A 15,667-nucleotide genomic window follows, 5' to 3' on the forward strand; every position below is an offset into this window, starting at 1 on the left:
AAGCGGTACTCTACCACCGCGTCCTTCCAGATAATCGATGAGCGGCGCCAGCTCCGGGTCCTTGCGTTGAAGGTCAGCCATATGGGATTGAGTAAGGGCCCCAATAAAGGGAAACTCGTCGGCGTTTTCTACTGCGGTGGAGTCCAATGGCGCGCGTGACAAGCAATCCGCATCTTGGTGTTTATGTCCCGACTTATAGACAACAGTAACGTCATACTTTTGAAGACGGAGGCTCCAACGAGCTAAGCGTCCAGACGGGTCTTTAAGGCTTGCCAGCCAGCACAAGGAATGATGGTCGCTGACAATACGGAAGGGTCGTCCGTACAAATATGGTCGAAACTTGCTGATGGCCCAGATTACCGCAAGGCACTCCTTCTCCGTTGTCGAATAGTTCGCCTCTGATCGTGAGAGTGTTCGGCTCGCGTAGGCGATAACCCGTTCTACTCCGCCTTGCCACTGAATGAGTACCGCGCCGAGGCCAACGTTGCTGGCATCAGTATGTACGTCTGTTGCGGCGTCTTCATCGAAATGGGCGAGTATTGGGGGTTTGTGTAGGCGGCTTCTTCTTGATCGTCTCCCCACAGGAAGGGTACGTCATCTCTGGTTAGTGCTGTCAGTGGTTCAGCTATCTTAGAAAAATCTTGGACGAAGCGTCGATAGTACGAACAAAAACCTAGAAATCGTCGAAGTGCCTTTTTGTCGGTGGGACGTGGAAAATTTGACACTGCGGTAGTCTTCTCGGGATCAGGGAGAACGCCCTGTGCACTGACAACAAGGCCGAGGAAGCGTAGTTCTTTGAAAGCAAAGTGGCATTTCTCAGGCTTGATCGTTAGTTGCGCGCCTTTGAGTGCTTGAAGCACGATGCGCAACCTGTCCAAGTGTTGCTCGAATGTAGGCGAGAAAATAACAACATCATCTAAGTACACCAAGCACGACTGCCACTTGAGACCTGATAAAACCGTGTCCATCATACGCTGGAACTTGGCCGGTGCAGAGCGAAGACCAAACGGAAGCACCTTAAACTCGTATAGGCCGTCGGGCGTCACAAATGCAGTCTTCTCTCTGTCTCTCTGATCCACTTCGATTTGCCAGTATCCGCTTTTGAGGTCTAATGAGGAGAAGTACCTGGCATCGCGTAGTCGGTCGAGGGCATCATCAATCCTGGGCAGCGGATAGACGTCCTTTTTGGTCACGTTATTTAACTTTCGGTAATCGACACAGAATCTCAAGGTGCCATCTTTCTTTTTGACAAGGACCACTGGCGATGCTCATGGGCTCGTCGAAGGCTGGATCACGTCGTCCGCAAGCATTTCATCCACTTGCGTTTTAATGGCATCATGTTCCTTAGGAGAAACCCGGTACGGGCGCTGGCATACCGGTAACGTGGTCTCATCGGTGATGATGCGGTGCTTGGCGACAGGAGTACGACCGACCTTCGAGCCTGTGGCGAAGCAGTCTGCGAAATCGCTCAGAAGAGCCGAGGGAAGATTCCTTTGATCGGGCCTCAAGTCGGGGCTAATTTTAACGGTTTGCAGTGCATGACAAGGTGCGGCCTCTTCTTTAGGGTTCGTTCCGGCGGTGCATAAATGAGGTAAGGCAGTAACATCATGAAGGACGGCAACAGCCGTGCCCTTGGCGAGATGCCGCATCTCCTTAGCAAAATTTGTCAGGAGGACAGTAGCACAACTGTTCTGGAGTTGTACGAGTCCTCGAGCAACGGCCAATTCCTTCTCGAGTAGTAGCGGAAGGTGCCCATCCGCGATACCCTCGTAATCGTGGAACAAATCATGCTTTACAAGAACCAGCACACTAGAACGTGCCGGAACCCTCACGTCATCGTCGACTATACGCAAAATGTTCAGACCCGGATCTTCGTTTTCCATGCGCGCCACGGCTCGTTTCGTCAAAAAGGAAACATGCGCTTCTTTCAGGTCAATGACAGCGCCGTTGGTCTGCAGGAAGTCTAGACCAAGGATCAAGTCTTTCGAACACTCAGGAAGCACGATAAATTCTCCGACATACACAAAACCACGGATGCCGACCCGCGCTGTGCACTTGCCTACAGGTTCAATCAAGTGACTTCCCACCGTACGAATTTTCGGGCCGGACCAATTTGTCAAAACTTTCTTCAATTCTCAGGCGAGACCACGGCTCATTACAGAATAATCGGCACCAGTGTCGAGTAACGCGGTGACATCCACTCCATCAATCGTTACACACAAATCGGAGGTAGTATGCCGGATGCTGTCGCTACCTGACACAAGTGAAATCTCGTCGGGTCGGCCTGACGATGACGGAGGATCTTCATTTTCCGACATCAGCGACCCTGCCTCCGAAGGTCACTGGTATTAGTTTTCCCGGCCAGGGCTGGGAGAGCGGCGTCGGGAAGAGTGGGGACTTGTCGAACGGTTGCTCGTCGGGGACATAGACCGACGCTCTTGGTAAACGGATGTGACGGGGTACTGTCGCGCTGCAAGGTCGCTTGCAATCTCAGTAGGCCGTTCTGCATTCCGAGGGTAGAGGCCCTTCGAGGCGAAACCCCGCATGTTGACGCGGCGATACGGGCACGCCCGGTAAAGGTGACTGGCTTCACCGCAATGATAGCACAGGGGCCGACAATCCCGGGGCTGCCTTACTTGACTTTTACGGGGTGGCTGGTAGATTGGCGGAGGGGAGTAGCGAGGCTGCATGCGGCTCCATGCGAGGTGCTCCATGCGGGGACCCTGCGGCTCCATTGCTGGAGCTGCGGCGTTGATACTATGGTCTGGCGGGGGAGCCTTACTCAGGATGGACGCGTAGGTGGGCCTCGCGTCAAACGTCTGGTGAGGAATGCGCTGCTGAGGAACAACGTCAGCAACTTGCTGAGCTGCCATACGCACCTCGTCCCGGACGACTTCAGCCAATGAAGGAAAAAATGCTGTGTTGCAAGGCATCCGGAGCGCTTGCAGTTCCTCCCGCACGACAGACCGGATGAGATTGCGTAGTGAGTCTATGTCACTGCCGACATGTACAGGGGGTGCGTCGGACATAATGATGTTCACGTCACGGTTGTACTGATGGGCTCGGTGTTGCAGCGTTGTCTCCATGGTCGCTGCCTCGCTGAGAAACTCCGCCACAGTGCGTGTTGGACTGCGCACCAGTCCCGCGAAAAGTTCTTGTTTAACGCCCCGCATCAGGTGACGCAGCTTCTTATCTTCTGGCATTTGTGGGTCTGCACGGTTGAAAAGGCGTGTCATGTCCTCAAAGAACATACGCACGCTCTCGTTCTGGCGCTGAATGCGCGAGTGTAGCGCAGCTTCTGCTCGCTCCCGGCGGTCGGCGCTAGTAAACGTGGCTTTGAAATCACGACAGAAGGCTGCCCAGGATGGGAAGGAAGCCTCATGGTTTTCAAACCATGTCCGTGCACACTCTTCAAGAGCGAAGTACACGTTGTGGAGCTTACGCTCATCAGTCCACCCGTTGTAACGAGCAACTCGCTCGTAGTTCTCAAGCCAGTCCTCGGCGTCCTCGAACACGTCGCCATCAAAAGGGGGGGTGTTCGCGGCTGATGACACAGAATGTGGGTGGGAAGCCTGCTCTCAGATGTCATTGCAGCAGGTTCTACGGCCGTCTGAGGGTGCGTCGTCCTGGTAGCGGCCGGAAGGGGTCCGAATTCAGGGGGCTCTCCACGTAGGCGGCGGCCGAGGCGTTGATGTACGGGGGTAAGCTCCGTATTGACAGGTTGATTATGCAGGACTGGATCAATACCCAGCACCTCCACCAGATTTGTAACGTAACGTTACAGAGAAGGCGCTCTGGCACTCTGGCACCGAAGAACACCAACAGCCAGTCAAGGCAGCACAAAAGCGCAGCACCGTATTGCTTCGTCGTCTTTTCCGAATCGCCCGTTCAAATCTTCGTCGTCTATGAATGGTATGTGTCAATATGTCCCGGTCCTGTCGCAAGGCAAGGTTAACACCCGGGCTATGGGTTGAAGTATAAATGGCACAGTCATCTGCTAACAGTCATATTTTGTATTTAACATTGGAGAGCAAGTCGTTAACTTATATTAGGAAAAGTAATGGAGATAGTCCAGCTCCTTGAGGAACCCTTGAAGTTACATCAGTTAAGGGTGGCTGGAAGTCATTAGCAGATGTGAACTACGAGCATAGTTTTGTAAAATTTTCTAGGCAACGAATTAAATTGGGGGCAATATGAGTCATGAAAGCTTTGCGAGTGGATGATTATGAGATATGCAATCGAAATCCTTTGAAAAGTCTAATGAAATTGCATTGCGCAATAAGAGACACTAGGGCTCTGTGCAAACGGCTCCTAGCGTTGATGGCTGGCCTGCAGTGTCGCACAAGATGCATTTCGTGTAATGCTAATTTTTGTTGTGTGGCTGTGTTGTGCCACATAGGTAGAAGAACCCTCTCCAAATGGTTGATGAGGGTTTATTTTGCACCTTGTTTTGTGCATTGAGATGTGTTCTTCTGTCAGGCTGGTCAAGACCAGTATTTTAAGGAAAAACCTTTCTTATCTCATGCAGGGTGTCTGGCAACCGGGAAAACTGGGAATTGTCAGGGAAATTTCATGCATCAGGAAAACTGGGAAAAGGACACCTGAACCGCACTGTAGGGGAAGGGAGGAAAGTGAGAGTGAAAGTGGAAAGAGAAAAAGGGGAGCCGTAGTGGAGGGCTACAGAGTAATTTCGACCACCTGGAGATCTTCTGTGCGCAGACATCGCACAGAACACGGACGCAACCACGAAAAATTTCGCCAAGTCAGGGAAAATGGCACAATATATCATGCAGTGCATTTTCATTTTAAGCTGGCACATAGCAAGTGTGTTGGTCATGCAGTCTTTTTTTTTTTTTTTTTGTGCTGAGCGCACGACCGCCACCGCGGGTGCGCCGCAAGGTGAGGCGCTATATATTACTTTGACTCCAATGCAAGGCTAAGCTGCCACAATAGAACCAGTACGCACATGAGTTGGGTACTCAATAAAATATGCGGAAGCGCTGCGTGAGTACAGTACGCGACAAAAAGCAGGAATAATCACGCCGGCAGCGGCCAGTGCGAAAGCGGTTGGCGAGCAAAGCTGCCAAGCGCGCGCGTGCAGCCATATTGGATTGGATTGGATTGGCTTCTTGCGGGGTGGGCGACTCGCGTGCTCTGAGGCTCAGTGCTTTTGGATCATACCAGTTTGAAAGTTCCGCTTCAAAAAGTGACTAGTTTTTGTATGCATTTTTCGGGTGCTTATGAACTGCTACGCCATTTAGAAACAGTCAGTAGAAGCTTTCTGCTATTGCCGTCATTGCCTTTTTAAAATAACTTTTCTTTCTTCTTTTCTATCTTAAGGGGAGACACTGGTCTTAAAACCAAATTTTTTATTATTAGCTGCAATTTGAACCCACGGTGTCGTTATCAGGCAGCGTGGTTGATGTTCCCTGCACATCTAACAAGTCTAGCACCGGCTGTAACGCAAGTCCTGACGGCACACTTGTGGCCGACGTCTTCTGGTTTTTGTTCCACGCCCGTTTCTTACGGCTTCCAAAGGGTCGTTGTGTGCACGGTTACAATCTACTGCTTTCCGGCATCTCGATCACAAGGAAAAACTCTGCACAAAGCAATGCATCGAAAAACATGAGCGCATATGGCGATGCGCATAAACATGGTGCATGAAGCGGCAGCCACGGTGGCGAACGCAAAACAGAAAGGAAAAAAAAAAATGGCATGCCGATCACGCCAGCCAATAGGAGACGCGGAATGGCGTGCTTGAAAAACTGCGCCGCGTGAGAGCTAATCAGAGACTATAAACGACCTGAAAACTGGTGCGCGCAGCCAGTTTGCTTGGGCGAAGCCATTTTGAGATGGCGCAAATTGCGCACAAAGAAAACAGCTTCAAACCAAGCCCAAGGGGGCGATGATCGGTCAGACGCAGCGCCCGCGGCATGCGTGGGAATTTTGAATAAAATTCCTCTTTTCGGGGCACATTTCGTGGCTGCCGTGACGTTTTGAAAGCCGATTTTGTTGCATTTCCTGACCAAATTTAGAGTAGTTAATAATTTGAGTGCAGGTGCTCGAAAAGATAAACGTTCAGAAAATTAGTTTTTCTCAAAATCGATTTTTGTCCATTTTCGACCGTTCTAAGACTGGAGTCTCCTTTTAGTTACCTCTATGGCTGTTAACTTTAAGAATTTTCGGTACTGCAAGTCTTCAACTAATTTTATTTTCCATCGATTTCACATTTATCAACAATCTGAAAGTTTGAAAATGACCGCGGGCGTCGTCACTATTAAACACCTACCCCGCCCCGTCGGGGTGGTGCAGTAGTTATTGCGCTCGACTACCATGCCCAAAGATGCGAATCCTGGCCTCGGCGGCTGCTTTTCGGTGGAGGTGAAAAGCCAGGTGCCCATGTGCTGTGCGATGTTAGCGCATGTTGAAGAACCCCAGGCAGTCGAAATTTCCGGAGTCCTCCACTACAGCATCTCTCATAGCCTGCGTCGCTTTGGGACGTTAAACCCCACAAACCAAACCAAACTATTGTACACCTAGGGTGCTTCGATGAGAGGTACCCTATATACACCCGAATTTTGACCAATCAAAACCTCCGTCATTTTTATTCATGGGGCCTATAAGAAATTTTGCAACTTGTAGTATCAAAGAGCTCTGCTGAGGCTGGCATCAATGCACTTTTAATTTTCAGTACACTTTTGACATTTTTTACCTGCCATGAATAGTACTGATAATGGCCTTTCACTATTGTAAGTTGCAGAATATGATTAATAAATAGGTTTTTGTTGGGAATTATTCGTCTATGCTCATTATCATCATCAACTGCATTTGTGAGCCTTTGGGCAATCAGTAGGCAAAAATTATGCAAAAAAAAGGAAAATAAGAATAAATACAAAAATTAAAAACCTGAGTAATAGTAAAATGAAAATAAAAAGAAATAAATATAAAATTAAAAAAAAAAAAAAGAGGGCTTTCACCTTACTGCACCTAAGCAGTCTTAAGTGCCTCTCCTAGAATTCTGGCCTGTCCCTTCTGCCTATCCCCAGGGAGAAGTGTGTTGTTGAGTGCAGGTTCCTTGGCTGCTACCAGCTGCTGGAGGCATGCAGTCTGTCGGACGCTCTGGTGGACTTGACGGGTGCCGCAGTGGAACATGTGGAGCTGGCCGTGGGTGGCTATGCACGAGACCCTGCCCTCCAGGAGCAGCTCTTCGCCAAGCTGCTGTCCGTGCTGGACACCAGCCAGGCCGTTGTCTGCTGCGCCATCTCTGTGAGTGACACCCTGTATGCTTTTGAGGAACCTTGACTGCATGTGGAAATCAAGGTGCTTGCTTAACACCTGGAGGACCCAGAAGTTGCTGTACCAATTATGAGACCTGGCAAGACGAAGCTCCTGTGAAGTTCCTGCTGTGTAAAGTCACGGGCATTCTCACAGGCACTTCTGCTGGTTGCGGCTAGGAGTAGTAAAGGGTGCAGTGCTGTTTTCGGGTGGAGTTTTCTGGGGGCACCTTCCAGCTTCAAGCTTCGTGTATTATCTATTATACATATAAATCCACAACTATAAACCGCCAACCTAAGAAATTGGTATCTCATGCATTCAAATGAATATGGTAATACCATCAATGCCTCGGCAGGAAGAAAGCTTCTGATTTCAAATCAGTGATGCAATGCCACCACCAGAATCAATAACAGCAGGATGTATTAGAACTAATTCACAGTTGCAAACAAGGAGGGGATTGTTAATGAAAGCAGTTGGGACACTGCCTGTCATACGTGGCCAAGTCTGAAACATTTGGCACTAACTCTGTCACATTTCTCAACACTTGGGATAATTTTCTTGTGTCAGTGCCCAAATCTTGTTTGGTTTCTTTTTTTATGAAATCGCAGTGCGATCGAATCTGCTTACTGCTTCAAGAGAAGACTGCCAACTATTTCTAAGCATGCAAGACTCAAAACTACATGCATGTGATGTAACGCTTGCACAGAAAATATTTGAGTCTCTTGAACCTATCTGGCGGGTGCATACTTTTACATAAAATTTTAAAGTTCCTGTGCAAAAGAAGCAGTGGGACATTTTTCTTAGATATTAGTGCAAAATAAACCGCTAATTCGGTAGTTCAGAGCCTAGCAAAAGCATCTTAACACTTGCATGTCCACTAGTAGTGCTTTCACAAAAAAAAAAGAACAAAACAAAAACACATTGAATGGACTGGATTTGAACCCAATAACTTTTTGTGAGAAGCGGGTACAGAATATCATACCCATTGCCCTGTGTGCAGATTGCAACCCGCTCTCTTGCTGTGCATTGCATGTCGTCGTCTCCATCAACTTTCATCTGTGCACTAAAGCTTCTGCACTTGGTCCTACCCTGTTTAACTATATTAGGACCCTACCTTTTTTTTTTTTTTGTCCGCCTCATCTGCTGTCTCATATGTGGTAAAATTCTGCTAGGAGGCTTGCACATTGCAATAACTCTGTCTCATAGTAAGTTTAGTCGTACATGATGCAAACCCATAATTGTCTGCACTGAGAATAGGTAACCTATAAACACAAATGCCAGCTTGCTACCAAAGGGCAGTGGTAGCGCCATCTGTGTTGTACAGTGTAAAGCACCACGAAGCGAAATGCGCCTTGTTGCAAAGTGTGCCTGTCCCTTGAGCATGCTTTCCTCTGATGGAACCACCACCATTTTTTTGCAGCAACTCAGCAATAGTAGTTGATTGGTTCCTCATTTTTGATGCAGACAATTACAGGTTGGCATCACATGTGGCCAATACCTTAGGTTATTAGCATTGTCAGCCTTACTGAGTATCAGACAAAAGCTCCTACAGTGTGTAAAGTTCTTGTTTGATTTCACCACAAATGACCCAGTAGTAGAGGTGGAAAAATTTCAGCCTCTAGAAAAGGATTCACATTGCTGTATATGGATTAAGCTGACTGATTTTGGTGAGTTGTCAGCTGCGACCAGGTAATGTTTTGACTGTGCTGTGGTGTAGTTTAGTCAGTTCTTTTTGCTCATGCACTTTGCCATTAATGATTTAAACTTCGAGGGGACTGAAAATTTGTTGGGAATAATTGAGGCACTTGACATATGAAATTCCATTGTACTGTATGCACCCGTCAACCTTGAGCTACTATAGAAAGGGCCACGATGATTTCGGTTATGAGTATGTAGCTAATATCTGGAATTCTGCCAGAAATCTGTGCTGGTATGCAAATTTGTGTTACATGAGACTATTGAATTAGATCTTGTTGCAGTGAGAGCAATTATCACACTGTCCTTGAAGTGAACTGAATGGTGACAGCATGGAACAAGCTTGTGTCACCACTTCGGTATGGCATCAGTCTGTCATTTTCATCACAGTCTGTTCTTTATGGCAGCGATCGGTGTTTGTGTTAGTTTTCCGGGTTTTTTTGCTTTCCCTCCTGCTCTGAGCACTCTGAGGGCATCATGGATGCCTAGCCGTGCAGTAGAGGCTGTTATGACTCTTTGCCTCTTACCTTGCTCCTTCTGTAGTGTGGCCAAGGCTTCAAAAGCAGATGCACAACTCCTTGTGCCTGCCGCATGCAACCCGCATGTTGTGCTCATGCCTGGCCACTTATCTGTGCAGAACAAGAACGCGTGTTGCGATGCGGTGTCACTCGGAAAACTGCTTTAGCCCCCTGTCATTGAGCGAGTCCACTTAGCACTCTTTTTTTCTTGGCTTGATTGGAACCTCGCTGTTTAGGAGCACTGCTTTCGGGGTCACTGTGGTTTGCAGTTGTTGATAAAGTTCTTACCTCAGGCGCACTCGAAGATGTTTATCTTGAGCAGATTTTTTGTGTTGCACCTGTAAGAAGCCGTGCGAGATGTTCTTACAGTGTTCGTCATTAACTGAGCTGAGGAGTCCGCTGTATTTGCTTTCCAACACGTGGTCAGCTGTGTACATACTCCTTATATAGAGGCTGCTAGAACAGGATTATGTTGTGCAGTGGACTTCTCCTCATGATAATGCTGTTGCTCCATGACTAAAACTGGTGGAGTCTAGTTGAGTTTTTGGGATATGAACAATTTTGATAGGTCGACCTGTTTGTTTGGCCCCTGTCGTGGTGACAAGTAGGTTGAACAGGCTGAGGAGATGGGCAGCTTGACGGCAGAGGGCCTTCTGCGGGGCCATGCCTACACGGTGGTGGGCGCCCAGGCGGCCACGGTTGCTGGTGGCCCTGGCCGAGAGGCACCCTCTGAGCAGCCACAGGTGCGCTTGCTTCGGCTGCGCAACCCCTGGGCAACCACCTTGGGCCACGGGTAGGTGCACCTCCCGAGTTGTGCGCGACTGGCACGCAGCATGTGTTTATTGTGCCTAGTTGCTAAATGGTTTCCATGTGCACAGAATGCATGCAGGCAGTCGGTGAGGCTACCCCTAAGCTTAAATTTTAAAACTCAAATCTCACTTGAGCATGCTTGATTTCTGGTTATGAGGTAGTGAACTGAAAGGAAAGAGGTCTCAACTCCTGCCTCTCCTCTGGCCTCTGAATTCTGTCGATTACAGTAAACTCCTGTCAAGATGAACTTGGATGACGGATTCTTGGATAAAGGAATGTGAGAATGGATGGTTGGCTTCCCCATGCACTCAGTGTTAAAGGAAAAAAGAAATCTTCTTGAAGGCGCATTCACTCTTGTCAACTTCAAGGGGCACGCAACTAGCTGTGACTTGTGACCAAGGAGTGGATAAACAGCACAACTGTTCACATTGCCAAGTGCAGTGTGCAGGTTGCTCTCCCAAATGAGCTTATGTGTAGCAAGAGTTGTTGGTCTTGACTGTTACCAGCAATGAGAAGCCAGATGTGGAGTATGCTTCCATTTACAACCGAGGCACCATTGATTGCCTCAGCAGTTTGAGACTCTGTGTGGCAGGGGGTGGGAAAACCAAGCAACTTGTGACCCTTCGGCAACTGTCACTTTCTGACCAATGCAACCATTTGCCACTGTTAGCGCTAGCGAATATCCTTCTTCTGCAGGGCTGAGTGATAGTCTGCTGACTTTTTCAACAATATTTTTTTTTTTTTTGCGAAGCTCCATCCCCAAATTAATGAATAACCAGCTGCGGAGCTGAAAAACATTGGTGAGTGGTTTTCTGTTTTGAGCGCATTTTAAAAGTGAATTAAGGAAGGTTGCTGAATAAAAGTACCTGCAAATTATTGAAAGAGAAAAAAAGCAGGCTGCCTTAAGTTGATATGAACACAAATACCTGTCTGTATGACGCTGTGGCATATTCATAAAATGTAGTATGTTCACTTCAGATGCTGTAAAGAGGTTAAATGTTAGCAGCAATGGAAATACACAGTATGGCGCTACCATTCACTAAAAACTGAATTTTTTTATCAATTTAAAATAAATTCCTAGTTAAACCGTGAGATCTCCCATCAACATTGCCACCAAGTGGCAAGATCTACAAGAACATGCCAATATTTTTATACTCTGCTGCAGCAGTAGACTATCCCTTTAACATTTTGGCAGCTGCCTTTATCTCGCCTGAGGTGCACTCCTGGGCTATTTGAAGCTATGACAAGATGGCATAGACTGCACTGAGGTGCCGTAACGATAAAAGTGGCACAACTGGTGAGGTTTGTTCCCCATTTATCTTGTCTGTTGTCCCTGACTGTACTACAGTCAAACCCGCTTATAACAATACCAGTTTTAATAATATATTGGATGTAACAGTGGGCAGCCGCTGCACAGTCAGGTTTGCCATGTGTTCTATGGTAAAATAAACCACTCATTATGGTGGTGTCATATTATATTATCAGTTGTGCAGTTTTGCATCGGTTGTACAGTTTGGGCGGGGACCACTTCTTCCTCTACATCATGCGCTAATTCCCTCTCCTCCTTTGCTTGTCCTGCTTTCTGCTGTCCTGTATCGTAAAACGATAGGAAATGACTTCTGGAGGTATATTGAATGCTTCTGAGGTATATTAGATGCATTCAAGGAAATGTAGCTTCCACAAAAGTGCGCAAGTACACAGAGACGTAGACAACGCTGATGCAGTGACAGTTAGAAAACAAAAACGGTATAAAACGTGTCGAGCCAATGCGTTGGTCAGGTGCGCCAGGGAAGCTTGCATGCCGTGAAGACGCGGGGGAGGATAGAGCGCTTCCTCACACAGAGGAGAAGGGAAGACGTAAGGCACTGCTAGGCACGGCCATTCTGAAGGAGAGCTTTGAGTTCTCCCCATAGAGACCACCCGTGGCCTAGGGAACTCTCATCCTCTGTGCCTCTGCACGGGGGAGCAGTTGATTCTGAGGGTGTGCTACACTATCCTCCCCTATTTCCCTATTTGCTTCGTCCAGACCACTGCTTCGCAATTCCACATGTTTTGTGGCAGGCGTGCAGCGGCGTTTGTGCACGTCTTTCTAGCTTGGTTCTCCTAGTGTGCCATCATCGTTGACAAATTTTATGGCAACACTGGTAGCAAAGTCTGGCTACAGGTTAAGTTACACTAACCGGAACAAAACCAGCTCCTCCACCATCTTAAACGGCTTCAGGAAGGCGAGCTTCGCTGGGGATGCTAGCGACGCAGAAGGTCGCGAGGCTCCTGCTGACACTACGATAACCGAAATTTAGTCCACAGTGTGCGGTAGTGATGGCGACGCGTCGAGACTTGAGGAATTTTTACATGCCGACGGTAAAGTCGTGACAGGTGAAGAGCTGACAGACGAGGCTATCGTTGCAGCAGTCACTGGCACGCAGGACAGTGGCAGTAGCAACGACGACGATGAACCAGAACCTATGCAGGTTGCGTCTCACTAGGAGGCCTTGAGAATGATCGACTCCTTGTTGGACTTTGTTCTTGCTAAGAACCTTCCACAGCACTATGTTCAGCAGTTGGATGCCGGCAGAAAGATCTCGGCCAGATTGCCGTGAAACAGGCACTTACGGATTACGAGTTTCTTCCTGCTACGAAATAAAACTGTATGCTACCCCGCCCTCGTTAAATGTGTAGTTTATAATGTTTTCTTTGTTTTTTTTTCGGTCTTACCCAGTTGTGGCAGTTATCAGTTACAACAATTATATTTCCGGGGCACTTCAATATTGTGATAAGTTCCTTTGCCTGTATATTTACCTTGCCTTACTACTCTTTGCGTTGGGTGGTGGAATGAGTAAAGAGAGCACAATGAGCATTACGGTCGTTATGGAAGCACTGCTAGTACTGGCATGCTCTCTCTCCCTCCCGCAGGTCGGCCAAGTGGTCCCGCCTCACGGAAGCTGACCAAGCCAAGATGGACATCCAGCTAACTGATAACCATGAGTTTTGGTGAGCCAAGTTGGTCACATTCAAGGGACAAGAACATTGCAATAAATGTTTACTGCAGCGCGACACGAGTGCATGCGTCACAGATGATTTGGAGCCACCGACACACCTGGCACAACTCTTATGATGCCAGTGGTTACCACAGTGCATTTGGTCTGTGGAGTTTGCGCGTGCACAAGCACTACACATCACACCAGGTGTAAGAAAGGTGGAGGTTTCTGCATCATAGCCTTGCAACACAGGCATCGATCTTCCCCACTGCACTGGCTCAGTGGTTAGGGCACTTCACTGCTGATCCCAAGGACGGGGGTTCAATCCCCGCCACGGCGACTACTTTTTGGGGGAGGCAGAAAGCAAGGCACGTGTGTGCAGTGCAGAGCCAGTGCGGTTTAAAAGACCCAAATTTCTGGAGCCCTCCAGTATGGCATCTCTTGGTGTCATTTTGAGTTGTTTCTGGTATGTTTCTGGTAAGTAAAACCAATTGCCAGACTAGTTGGTACATTTGAACGGAAAGGAAAGGTTCCACAGCGCTAACAAAGACAAGATGCACAGATAGATTCAGCTCCTGCCCTGTTCGTGTCTATCTGTGCTTTCATCCTTGTTAGCACTGTGGAACCTTTCCTTTTCGTTCATGTTTCTGTTCTTGCCATACCTTCAGAGCCAATAAGCCATTCACTGCCCCTCTCTCTCCCTGAATGTGGGGAGGGGATTTCCAACTTCCCTTTTTGCCACTTGGCAAGTGGCTGCTTGGTAGCGCTTCACTCTGTTACAGCATGCCAAGGCTGGCAGGTGGCAAGTACCACGGAAGATTGGCCGAGGCCAATCAGGATCTTCTGCCCTACAATGAAATTTTAAAGTGAAAGCCTTTAATGGCTCATGCTCGCGGCCATGATCGTTTCCATCCGTAACACTTTCGTTAAGTGGGAACTAATAAAGATAGGAGAGAAGGAGTGGTTGTATCAGATAGAAGAGGAAAAAATGGGCCTAGAAGCAAAGTTTCACGACTGTAGATTAATTAATTACATAAAGAAATGTCAAAATTGCATCAGAAATAGCACGAACATCGATATAGCTACGGGAACAGTGTGAAGTCACATTCACTGGAAGTCGTCTCCATTCATGTCTAATAACCAGAACTGACGTCACATACAACCATGACATCACGACTTGTCATGACATCACCAGGCGGTTCACGCATATACGAAGGTGACTCCGCCGGGCATCTGATTCAGGCATCCGTGCGGCACCTTTCATTTGGCACTCCCTCGAACGCCACACCACACAGCATACAGAAGGAGATGCAGTACAGCAGGCATCAGCGGCGTTTCAAATTGGTTTACAGGAAAGAAAAGGCTTAGTATCTGTCACAATTCTTCGCGGACACCTTAACTGTGTGGTAAGGAAAAAGAGGAAGGTGGGAGTGAAAGAAGAGAGAAAGAGTTGCTGGGGAGGGGGGGGGGTTGTGGGTTGTGGAGAGCTTCGGACCACCGTGCAATAGAGGCTTTTGCTTCACCACAGTTTAGTGGTTCGAAGTGCCCCTAGGATTTTTAAACAGCGTGAAGGACGAGAACGAAAATAGAGGACACACGCACAGAGAGCTGACAACTGATTTTATTTTCGGAAATTCACAAGTATATATACATAGCTTGATGCGTGGCAGAATGAATGCGCAATTCCCATGTTGTAAACGAGCTAATTATCTTTTTTCCACCTTGCCAATAATGCCAGCTCTTTGTCAGATAACGCCTGAGAAGTAGAGCTAATGCACCGGTCACAAAGTTCCAAGATTCTTTTCGCTCCAACTATCTCTCTTGTGGAGCGGTCTTTATTTGTCTTGTAAGTCCTGCACTTATCAAACAGAGGTTTGCATTCTATTTCATGCTCCTTTGTGCATTTGATGCAGTAAAGCGGCAGGTTTTGGTCTTTAGAATTAGCCAAATCCCTGTTATGCTCTCTTAACCTGTCATTCAGGCACCGTTCAGTTCCCCCCACATACATCTTCCCACATGATAGCGGAATCTCGTAAACCACACCCTCAGTGCAGTCAACAAATCTATTTTTATTCTGTTTCTTGCATCCAGGAATTGGCCCTGTCACAGGATTTGTAGCCCGGCTAAGCATAGACAGCATTGAGCATGGTACAAGCCAGTGAAGGGCGCTGGCAAAATGAGAACAAAATTAAAAAAAGATGCAAAGCAGGATATGACAAAAACAGCAAGTGGTTAGAGTGGTTTGGGTTAATATGGCGGGTAGCGGGAAACCAAGCAGAATATTGCGTCTCAGAAAAAACTGATATGGTAGCTCAGGGAGCCACCCATTGCACCCACCAGTTGCACTGCCGGCAATGGTGACGTCACTCAAGCCAGCAGCGGATGCCTAAG

At 47.9% G+C, this 15,667-nt stretch overlaps 1 protein-coding gene across 2 annotated transcripts in view; it reads left to right on the top strand.

The window, feature by feature from the left end:
* The window catches only part of LOC146201115 (calpain-5-like), a 96,252-nt gene that overhangs the window by 33,526 nt on the left and 47,059 nt on the right, over positions 1-15,667 (top strand). Inside the window, exons 5-7 of one of the 2 annotated variants that reach the window (XM_084595645.1) lie at positions 7,047-7,266; positions 10,097-10,281; positions 13,212-13,289. In XM_084595645.1, coding sequence (XP_084451771.1) covers positions 7,047-7,266; positions 10,097-10,281; positions 13,212-13,289 — 483 coding nt within the window. The remainder of the gene's footprint in view (positions 1-7,046; positions 7,267-10,096; positions 10,282-13,211; positions 13,290-15,667) is intronic. The other variant, XM_084595646.1, reaches the window with a different exon arrangement.

This window comes from Amblyomma maculatum, chromosome 2 (genome assembly GCF_055883805.1).
Source record: "Amblyomma maculatum isolate TAMU_Amacu chromosome 2, ASM5588380v1, whole genome shotgun sequence".
In the NCBI taxonomy this organism is placed as follows: Eukaryota; Metazoa; Arthropoda; class Arachnida; order Ixodida; family Ixodidae; genus Amblyomma; species Amblyomma maculatum.